This window comes from Hylobates moloch, unplaced genomic scaffold, assembly GCF_009828535.3.
Source record: "Hylobates moloch isolate HMO894 unplaced genomic scaffold, HMol_V3 SCAFFOLD_2, whole genome shotgun sequence".
Taxonomy (NCBI): Eukaryota; Metazoa; Chordata; class Mammalia; order Primates; family Hylobatidae; genus Hylobates; species Hylobates moloch.
In genome coordinates this window covers 54729134-54741183 of record NW_026652277.1, presented here as the reverse complement: position 1 = coordinate 54741183, position 12050 = coordinate 54729134, and the positions used below count along the sequence as shown (strand labels likewise).

Below are 12050 nucleotides of genomic sequence, written 5' to 3'. Positions count from 1 at the left end.
GTTCAAGCGATTCTCCTGCCTCAGCCTCCTGAGTAGCTGGGACTACAGGTGCACACCACCACGCCCAGCTAATTTTTGTATTTTTAGTAGAGACGGGGTTTCACCATGTTGGCCAGGGTGGTCTTGATCTCTTGCCCTTGTGATCCACCCTCCTCGGCCTCCCAAAGTGCTGGGGTTACAGGTGTGAGCCACCGCGTCCGGCCTCATCATTTAATTTTTTTTAGAGATCACTAATTAATCATTAATTGTTAACCAATCATTAGCACCCTGATGGGGTTAGAGAAAATCCTAGCATTCATCTAGTCTTATTTTCCCCATTTGGAGCTCAAAACAGTTGGATGATTTATTTGAGGTTATATTATTAGCTTGAGAAAGAGCTAAATTAGAACATTAGTTTCATCATTACTAGAATGTTACATTATGTTTCTCACAAAAAACTGAAGAGTGGAATTTATCAATTTATCCTACTAACTGCTGCTTTCTGTTCAAACTTCTCTCCCCAGACAACAAGATTATTTTAAAGCAATGGAACCATTTAGTACTGTGGTGCCTTAGAAACCACAACTTTCAAAAGTATCTAGTCTTTATAAAACTGTCCTAAATAAATGTTTGTTTATAATGTGTTTATGAATTTCTTTTTTAATCATCCACAAACTATAATTGTTCTAAATGTAATATCCCTGATGCATTTAATTGAAAATTGATGCATGCAGTTCTTTTTTGAGACAGAGTCTTGGTCTGTTGTCCAGGTTGGAGTACAGTGGTGCAGTCATACTCACTATAGCCTCGGACTCCTGGGCTCAGGTGATTCTCCTGCCTCAGCCTACCGAGTAGCTGGAACTACGGGTGCTAGCCACTATATGGCAGGCTAATTTTTTTTTTTTTTTTTTTGAGATGGAGTCTTGTTCTTGTTGCCCAGGCTGGAGTGCAATGGCGCGATCTTGGCTTACCGCAACTTCTGCCTCCTGGGTTCAAGCAATTCTCTTGCCTCAGTCTCCCGAGTAGCTGCAATTACAGGCATGCACCGCCACACCTGGCTAATTTTGTATTTTTAGTAGAGACGGGGTTTCTCCATGTTGGTCAGGCTGGTCTCGAGCTCCTGACCTTAGGTGACTGCCTGCCTTGGCCTCTCAAAGTGCTGAGATTACAGGCGTGAGCCACCATGCCCAGCCTGGCAGACTAATTTTTAAGATTTTTTTGTAGAGATGGGGGTCTCACTTTGTTGCCCAGGCTGGTCTAGAACTCCTGGCTTCAAGTGATCCTCTTGACTCAGCCTGCCAAAGTGTTGGGATTACAGGTGTGACTCACTGCACCTGGTTTGCATTTTCTTTTTTTTTTTTTTTTTGAGATGGAGTCTCACTCTGCCACCCAGGCTGGAGTGCGGTGGTGTGATCTCAGCTTACTGCATCCTCCCCCTCCTGGGTTCAAGGATTCTCCTGCCTCAGCCTCCTGAGTAGCTGGGACTACAGGTGTGTGCCACCACGTCCGGCCAATTTTTGTATTTTTAGTAGAGACAGAGTTTTGCCATGTTGGCCAGGCTAGTCTTGAACTCCTGACCTCAGGGGAACTATCCGCCTCAGCCTCCCAAACTTCTGGGATTACCAGTGTGAGCCACTGCATCCAGCCGCATTTTCAATTAAAAATAAAAGCTACAATTTGTACTTTGAACTGTGATATTATTTCTGACAACATACTTCAAAGCAGACTGAATATATTTAAAATTAATCATTGATGTTCAAATTATTGTGTTTTGGTAGAATGCATCAGAGGTCAAAATAGCAGAAGAAAATGGAGCTGCATTTGCAGGAGGCACTAGTCTGATACAGAAGGTACAGTGTTGTTTTCATGTTCATTAGGTATAGAGATGATTCTGTTATCTTTACCATTCATTGATTTATTATATGTGGAACACTAGTCTCATATCTTATGATAAATAGTTAATAGGTCTTTATAAGAGCAGGAGAAAAATTTCCGACTTTCTTCAGTTTCAAAATCAAGCTAGGAGAAAACTATCCAGACAGTCTGATTTTGTGTGTGTGTGAGTTTATTTGGGGGGTGTGTGTGTGTGTGTGTGTGTGTGTTCGTGTGTGTTTGAGACAAGGTCTCTCTCTGTTGTCCAGACTAGAATATGGTGGTGCAATTATGGCTCACTGCAGCCTTGAACTCCTGAGCTCAAGCAATCCTCCTGCCGCAGCCTTCTGAGTAGCTGGGACTAAAGGTGCATGCCACTGCACTCGGCTAATTTTTTTGTAGCGATAGGGTTCTCGCTTGTTGCCCAGGCTGGTCTTGAACTCTTAGCATCAAGCAATCCTCCTGCCTCCTGCCTTGGCCTCCCAAAGTACTGGGATTACAGGTGTGAGCCACCACACCCAACCTCAGACAGTCTGATATTGATTATACTTGACTTATGTATTATTGTGATTATTATTATTATTACTATTTTTTGCTTCTTTTTTGTCTGTGAGAGTTTTGTGGATAGATAGGAAAGGACAGTGTGACTCTGGTTTTGAATGTAAGGTTTAAAATGAAATCCACAAGGTCGCATGGATTTCATTGATACCCATGGACACCTCTATTCATGTTTTGAAGATCAAATATTTGTTTTTTTTTCTTGGAGTGAAGGTGTAATTCACTTAGTAGATCATAAAGTATGGTATCTGCCTTCTATAATGTTGGTGCTTTTGGTTCTTCTTAACTTTTAGCTCCTAATCCTTTCAGAGTGGCATAGGCCCAGTATGGTAGCAACAAATGATTATATAGCCTGCCTTTAGAAGGTAACAGAGCTTCGCTGGACACAGTGGCTCATGCCTGTAATCTCAGCACTTTGGGAGACTGAGGTGGGCAGATCACTTGAGGCCAGGAGTTTGGGACCAGCCTGGCCAACACGGTGAATCCCCACCTCTACTAAAAATATAAAAATTAGCCAGGCGTGGTGGCACATGCCTATAATCCCAGCTGCTTGGGAGGCTGAGGCACGAGAATCTCTTGAACCCGGGAGGTGGAGTTTGCAGTGAGCCGAGATTGCGCCTACACTCCAGCCTAGGCAACAGAGTGAGACTCTGTCTCCAAAAAAATCAATAAATAAAATGAATAAACAAATAAATAAGAAAATAACAGAGCTTGGAGAGCCTCTTTGAAAACGAGAACTTTTTTTTTCCTTTTTCAGAGGTAGGAAGAAGAGGCACGGAGTTATTTCTGAAAATACAAAAGATTTTTCTTAGTGTTCTCTCTAAAAGTTCCTCCTCTAGATAAACTCCTTTATTATAAAGTTATGGAATTTTTTTTATTATACTTTAAGTTCTAGGGTACATGTGCACAACATGCAGGTTTGTTACATATGTATACCTGTGCCATGTTGGTGTGCTGGACCCATTAACTCATCATTTACATTAGGTATATCTCCTAATGCTATCCCTCCCCCCTCCCCCACTCCAAGACAGGCCCCGGTGTGTGATGTTCCCCACCCTATCAATTCAACAAGAAGAGCTAACTATCCTAAATATATATGCACCCAATACAGGGGCACCCAGATTCATAAAGCAAGTCCTTAGAGACCTAGAAAGAGACTTAGACACCCACACAATAATAATGGGAGACTTTAACACCCCACTGTCAACATTAGACAGATCAACAAGACAGAAAGTTAAGGATATCCAGGAATTGAACTCAGCTCTGCACCAAGCAGACCTAATAGACATCTACAGAACTCTCCACCCCAAATCAACAGAATATACATTCTTCTCAGCACCATATCGCACTTATTCCAAACTTGACCACATAGTTGGAAGTAAAGCACTCCTCAGCAAATGTAAAAGAACAGAAATTATAACAAACTGTCTCTCAGACCACAGTGCAATGAGACTAGAACTCAGGATTAAGAAACTCACTCAAAACCGCTCAGCTACATGGAAACTGAACAATCTGCTCCCGAATGACTACTGGGTGCATAACGAAATGAAGGCAGAAATAAAGATGTTCTTTGAAACCAATCAGAGCAAAGACACAACATACCAGAATCTCTGGGACACATTTAAAGCAGTGTGTAGAGAGAAATTTATAACACTAAATGCCCACAAGAGAAAGCAGGAAAGATCTAAAATTAACACCCTAACATCACAATTATAAGAACTAGAGAAGCAAGAGCAAACTAACTCGAAAGCTAGCAGAAGGCAAGAAATAACTAAGATCAGAACAGAACTGAAGGAAATAGAGACACAAAAAACCCTTCAAAAAATCAATGAATCCAGGAGCTGGTTTTTTGAAGAGATCAACAAAATTGATAGACCGCTAACAAGACTAATACAAAAGAAAAGAGAAGAATCAAATAGATGCAATAAAAAATGATAAAGGGGATATCACCACCGATCCCACAGAAATACAAACTACCATCAGAGAATACTATAAACACCTCTATGCAAATAAACTAGAAAATCTAGAAGAAATGGATAAATTCCTGGACATATACACCCTCCCAAGACTAAACCAGGAAGAAGTTGAATCCCTGAATAGACCAATAACAGGCTCTGAAATTGAGGCAATAATTAATAGCCTATCAACCAAAAAAAGTCCAGGACCAGACGGATTCACAGCCAGATTCTACCAGAGGTACAAAGAGGAGTTGGTACCATTCCTTCTGAAACTATTCCAATCAATAGAAAAAGAGGGAATCCTCCCTAACTCATTTCATGAGGCCAGCATCATTCTGATACCAAAGCCTGGCAGAGACACAACAAAAAAAGAGAATTTTAGACCAATATCCCTGATGAACATCGATGCAAAAATCCTCAGTAAAACACTAGCAAACCAAATCCAGCAGCACATCAAAAAGCTAAAGCTCATCCACCATGATCGAGTTGGCTTCATCCCTGGGATGCAAGGCTGGTTCAACAAATTCAAATCAATACAGGTAATCCATCATATAAACAGAACCAAAGACAAAAACCACATGATTATCTCAATAGATGCAGAAAAGACCTTCGACAAAATTCAACAGCGCTTCATGCTAAAAACTCTCAATAAACTAGGTATTGATGGGACATATCTCAAAACAATAAGAGCTATTTATGACAAACCCACAGCCAATATCATACTGAATGGGCAAAAACTAGAAGCATTCCCTTTGAAAATTGGCACAAGACAGGGATGCCCTCTCTCACTCCTATTCAACATAGTGTTGAAAACTGGCACAAGACAGGGATGCCCTCTCTCACTCCTATTCAACATAGTGTTGGAAGTTCTGGCCAGGGCAATCAGGCAAGAGAAAGAAATATAGGATATTCAATTTTTTTATTTTTAGTAGAGACGGGGTTTCACTGTGTTGGCCAGGCTGGTCTTGAACTCCTGACCTCAGGTGATTGAACCCTCCTTGGCCTCCCAAAGTGCTGAGATTACAGGCATGAGCCACTGCGCCACGTAATTTCTTAGATAACACATTCATTTATTAAATTTATTTTACTTAATTTGAAACATCACAGATATGCCTGGTTCTTTTTTTTTTTTTTTTTTTTTTGAGACGGAGTCTCGCTCTGTCGCCCAGGCTGGAGTGCAGTGGCGCAATCTCGGCTCACTGCAATCTCCACCTCCCGGGTTCACGCCATTCTCCTGCCTCAGCCTCTCTGAGTAGCTGGGACTACAGGCGCCCACCACCACGCCCGGCTAATTTTTTTGTATTTTTAGTAGAGATGGGGTTTCACCATGGTCTCGATCTCCTGACCTCGTGATCCGCCCGCCTCAGCCTCCCAAAGTGCTGGGATTACAAGCGTGAGCCACCGCGCCCGGCTAGATATGCCTGGTTCTGAGTGATTTTAAAGTAACTTCATATTTTTACTTGTCTCTAAGAGCATGATTTCCATCCACAGTTTTTTATTATTCCAAGATACAATCTTACTTATAGCATAACTTCCAAACATAATTTTAATTTAAAGGAACATGTCATAGAATTAGGATTGGAAAGTCTTAGAATAGAAATCTCACATACAGTTCTTCGACATTTAGAAATTGCCTCTGCTTTCCTATTTCCAGTGATGAGAGCCCTGGTTCTGGAGCCACACTGCCTGTTTTTCAATTCTAGCTCTGCCTCTTAGGTGTATACAGACTGACTCATCCTCCCTGAGCCCTCAGTTTTTTTTATCTGGAATGTGTGGTCAATACTGGTACCTGTCTCAAGGGTTGTTACGAAGACTGGATGTTCTAAATTATATTAAATATTTAGCAGAATGCTTGGCACATGAGAAGTGCCCATTTAATATAAGTTATTGTTAAGGAGAGGAGAGTATGTTATTTAAGGACTAAAAATTTGTACAAAGAATAGTAACAGAAGGATAAAATTCCATAGTCATTGCTTAATTTTGTCAGAATTCAAGTTTTTAATTCACCGTGTACCCCTAAATCAAGGCTTTGAATGGCATATTGTGGTAAGATTTCATACAAAAAGAATCATTGGTAAAATATTTCTTGCTTGGGCAGTGGCACGATCTCGGCTTACTGCAACCTCTGCCTTCCTGGCTTCAAGCAATCCTCCCACCTCAGCCTCCCGGTTACCTGGGATTACAGACGTGTGCCACCACGCCCAGCTAATTTTTGTATTTTTTGTAGAGACAGGATTTTGCCTTGTTGCCCAGGCTAATTTCAAACTCCTGAGCTCAATTGATTTGCCTGCCTTGGCCTCCCAAAGTGCTGGGATTACAGGTGTGGAGTTTAAGTGGAGTATATTAAGTAGAGTTTAAGTGGAGTATATTGTAGTAGTATAATAGTTATTTTACGTGCTTGCCTGAATTAATAAAAATGTTTTCTAAAAATTGAATATTAATTCCGTTGTTCTGAGAATGTATATAGAGTATGGATAATAAACTATAAGTGAACTTGTCTTTGATCACCCCCTTTTCTTTTAGTTATCGGTGGTAAGGAAAATTTCAGTTTCAGTTCTTTGTGAAAATAATTATAAATTCAATTCTCTGATGCTCTAAATTTAGGAAGCTAGTGGTTGCTAGTGAGTCTGGCAGTTAGTGGTTATTAATTTCACATGTGATCTGTTGCAAAATTTTCAGCTTTTGTAGGTTCCTTCAGTTTTAATAAATATATGAATTTAACTTTGTGGGATTCTGTGAGCCATGCACACATTCATTGCTGTGTTGTAACTTGTAACACTTTTGCCAAACACAACCCAAAGGAAGAAACCATTAATTTTTTTTTTTTAAAGGATGTGGCTGTTTTTAAAGGAAAATGTTTTACTTCTAATGGTTTTTATAATTGGCAGGTGTATTTGTATGATCTTTGTGTTTGAAGAAAAGAATTGTGCTTAATGTCTCTTTTCTGAATTATAAAGGAAATGACTACATTGTACTTTTGCAGAATGATAAAGCTTTTCATCTCATCTGAGGTCACCTTTTTTTTTTTTTTATTTTTCAGATTTGGGATGATGAAGTTGTTGCAGACTTTTACGTAGCTGTTCCAGAAATAATGCCTGAACTTAATCGATTAAAGAAGAAACTGAATAAAAGATTTCCAAAGCTTTCTCGAAGTAAGAGAATTCCTATTATTTCAATATCCTGTCAACAACTTTCTTGTGAACTTTGCTTAGTTAGGAAACAAAGTTGTTCATATATGTGTAGAATAAATAGTATGTCCTGGTATTTGAGTTTGAGTTATGAGAACCTATGGGTTTAATTTTTTTCCCCTGCTTTGGCATTAATACTGGTAATCTAATATGATTTGAAAACCTAGTTACTTTATAATACCAGTTTTTAAAATGTAGATCAAAGTCTAGCTCCCAATTAGTGGAATGTATTATTTACTCAGTATATTATTATCATACTGTTTTATTGGGTTTTATCCCTATTTATCAATATAATATATATGCCCATTTATTTAAAAGTGTTCAACATATGTATGAATGTTGACCATATTCATGGCTCTGGAGATAATTTCTCTTAAGAAATTTTCCCCTTATGGATATTTTCTCCTTAAGAAATCTAATAAGAAAGTTAACGTCGCTAAATAAGGAACTATGTTATAAAGTGTGAGGTATTATATAATAAATTTAAAAAGTGCTAGGGGTGTTTAGTGGAGGTGGAGTTTACACATAGGTGAGGAATCAGGGAAGGCATCATAAAAGAGGTAACATTTAAACATAAAGGAGGTAACATTAGTTGGATGAATTGATTGAGGAGAATATTATTTTAAGTAGAAGGAATGTATTAATCATAGACACCAAAGTAAGTCAGAAATCATAGATCAGGTACAAGAAATATTAATTAGCTCTCTTTGACTGTGGGGAATGGTACACCTACATTGATATAGAAGAGAATAATGGGAAATGATGTTGGAAAGGTAGATTGATGCCGTATTGAGAAGAACTTTGAATGATGGGCTAATGAGCATGAACATCTGCATTCTATATTCAGCAGGACTCAGAAGTTTTTGAGATGGGAGTGACATAATCTGTTCTTTAGAGCTTTAATCTGGCAAGAGGTTTTAAGATAATTGAAACTAGAGACAGGGAAACCAGTTTGGGTGCAATGGCAAGAGACTAATAAATGTAATGTTTAAGCTAAGGTCTTCATAATGAGACTGGAGTGAAGTGTATAAATGTCAAGGATATTAAGACTTAGCAATTAATTAGGAATGGAGAGGTTGAGGGGGAGAAAAGGAAGAGTCAAATGATACTGAGGTTTTTTAAGTCTAGAGACCTCTCCTAATAAGTGCCATCATTAATGGAAACAGGGAGTGCATTTGGGAGGAAAAACAAGTTCACTTGCTGACACAGTTTGTTTTAGGTAGTGCTGGATGTCTGGTATATTATTATTTCAAATAAAATTTTGTAGTGTAAACAGAACAAATATTTTAAAATTGTGTTAGTAGATTGGTCTTCAAATTTTAACTCTAGTTGAGCTAAAAAAATTCTGCTAAAATTTTTATATATCCTAGCCACTAATAACTTGTCTGAATTCTAGATCATGACCTGTAAATTAAATTCAAATGGACTTTCCAGTTCTTTTGTTGTGTTAGAATTTTGTTTTATTATTTTTGATAGCATGCATTAAGTCATATATATTTATTAGATTTTGAACTGGTGTCTGGCACTTTTTATTAGGGATTTCTCTTACAGCAGTGTTTATTATGGAGTCCAGTTTATATTCTTTCTTAAGTAAAACCTAAAACTGAACATATTTAAAAAATTAAACCAGAATTGCAGTTGAATTTGATGAAAATATTTCTCATAACTTTTTTGTTCTTAATTAAATTCAAGCTCAAATCAGAGCAAAACACACAGTACTAAATATAGTCAAAACCAAAAATGAATACTAATATATTTGTATTCTAGATATCTAGATCCTTGCTTTGCATGGTGAACTGATTTTTAAGAGACATTAATTTTGTCACCTTTGCTACTTTATCCATTCTCTGTATAACCCTTTTAGCTTTTTTTTTTTTTTTAGCCTTGAGGGTTTTTTTTTTCTCATTGTCATCTCAATATTTGGAACCTTTTTTAGTTTTCCAATAACTTATTTCTTTATTCCAAATAATAACTTTCCTAATAAAATGTTTATTAGTGAGCTTTACTTTATTTCTCCTTTCATAATGAATTACAACTTCACATGTGATGGTCAAGTACCTAAGTATGTTTTTCCCCTCCTATTTGCGTAGGCACCTTGAGTGAAGAGATGGACCTTTTCCCTTCTCTGACACCTTCTTTTCACCCCAACATGATCTGTTTAACAGCACTGGTAAAACATTTGTGTTCTTTAAACATGAAGACAAACAATCAACTTGTCAAAAATGTTAAATGGAATATATCAGATGTGCATTAGAACAAGTGAAGCTTCTATTATGCATTTTCAAAGCTCATTCAGATTCTTGTTTAATAACATTTGATTCCCCCTATATCCAACAAAAGTCTTTAGTGTAAAATAGAAATTACATTTTGAGCAAATGGAGAAAATTAAAAAACAAGCTCCTGCAGCTGAGCTCATTAGTTTCCCATTTCCAGTTTTACTAATGGGAGTGGGCGTGTGTCCATTTTGCAGCTTGTTTAATGCTGCAGTTTTCTTCATTTTATTTTAATTGCTTACATAACTGTAGGCAAGTTCTTTATTTTTCAAATGCACATTTGGCTTGTTTTCTCAATATTTCTTTTTTGTTTTATTAAACAAAATTAAAACCTGTTTTTTAAAATTCCTTCTAAGAAATTTGGTTTTATTTTGCTTATTGTCTGGCTTCCTCCCCAATATAGTACCCTCTGTAATTCTTTCATCTCTAATATAGATATGTTTTGTTAATTAAAACTTTTTTATTTCTAATCCTATTTATAAATTAGCATTTATAAACCAAAAACACTAGTGTAAAATATATCTTTTTTTTTTTTTTTTTTTGAGACAGTTTCCCTCTGCCACCCAGGCTGGAGTGCAGGGGTGCAATCTCGGCTCACTGCAACCTCCGCCTCCTGGGTTCAAGTGATTCTGCCTCAGCCTCCCAAGTAGCTGCAATTACAGGGGCATGCCACCACACCCTGCTAATTTTTGTATTTTTAGTAGAGACATGTTGGCCAGGCTCGTCTCGAACTCCTGACCTCAGGTAATCTGCCCGCTTCAGCCTCCTAAAGTGCTTGGCCTCCTAAAGTGCTGGGATTACAGGCGTGAACCACCGTGCCCAGCCAAAAAAAAATCTTGACTTAATGGTATCAGATGTTTATTATGCATATTAACCTGCGATAGATACTGTGGCATATGTGGGAACAGATGAATTCTTTTATACCATACTAAGTTATTGTCAGGTAAGAGAGAAAGGGACATGATTAGAAAATCAGAATTACACTAATGTGTATTCCTCTTAACTTCTAACTCTTAGAATTGAACACTAGTGCTCCACTCGATGTCTTGTCCAAACGATATCCCAGCAGACTTGTCCAAAAGATATCCACATATGAGCAGGCCACTGCTTTCTGTAAGGAAGTTGGTATTGTATCATACATGAGACTCATGGATATTAAAGTTCTTGTAATGTGTAGCATTTTTAACTCATAGAATAGTACCTTGTACTTCAGGGTTTTGTTTGCATTATTGGAACAATCAGAAGTTTTGGTTATAAAAGGGAAAATACCAAAACGGAGAATTTTTGCAAGGTAATGAATTTGAAATTTTTCTAAATTTCTACCCCTTCACATATTAGTTTAAAAACTATCCATGTATGAAAGACTCCATTAATGATTAGGTACTGTTACAATTGTTGTAGATGAATTATGTATCTATTATAGCTGATTCTGTTATGCTTTCCTTTGCTTCCTTTACTTCAGCCTTGGTGGCCTCCTTGATCTTCCTCATACACACTAAGTGCTCTCCCTCCTCAGGTCTTTGGATTTACTGTTGCATGGGTCTGTAGTAGTACTGTTTGCTTACTTGCCTTGCTCACTTTCTCATTCGAACATCATCTAAACAGAGAGACCTTCCATGACCGTCCTATATAAAATATTACTCCCACTTCCTCTTATCACTAAATATCGTTATTATGCATTTGTATTCATTTTAGGACATATCACTCTTAGCAACTTTTTTTTTTTGCATGTGTGTGTGATGTGTGTTCAGTTCCTCTCATTAGAGCAAGGATGGTTTTGTTTTGTCCATTGCTACATTCCCATTACCTAGAGTATAGTACCTGGAAAATAGTACGTACTCTACAAATATTTGAAAGAATGAATGAACGTTTAATACAGCACTCATTCAGTTGGTAGAAGATATAGAATTAAACTGTAACTTAAAAACGGAGTATACAATTTTTTTTTTTTTTTTTTTTTGAGATGGAGTTTTGCTCTGTCGCCCAGGCTGGAGTGCATGGCGCATCTCGGCTCACTGCAACCTCCCTTTCCCTGGTTCATACAATTCTCCTGCCTCAGCCTCCCGAGTAGCTGAGATTACAGGTGTGCGCCACCATGCCCAGGTAATCCCAGCACTTTCAGAGACCGCAGCAGGTGGATCACTTGAGCTCATGAGTTCAAGACCAGCCTAGCCAACATAGCAAAACCCCGTCTCTACTGAAAATACAAAAAAAAAAAAAAA

General features: G+C 37.9%; 1 protein-coding gene across 1 annotated transcript in view; it reads left to right on the top strand.

Annotated features, from left to right (window-relative positions):
• Positions 1-12050, top strand: part of MRPL1 (mitochondrial ribosomal protein L1) — a 92190-nt gene that overhangs the window by 26656 nt on the left and 53484 nt on the right. The window contains exons 5-6 of the mRNA XM_032149333.2: positions 1758-1829; positions 7408-7519. Coding sequence (XP_032005224.1) covers positions 1758-1829; positions 7408-7519 — 184 coding nt within the window. The remainder of the gene's footprint in view (positions 1-1757; positions 1830-7407; positions 7520-12050) is intronic.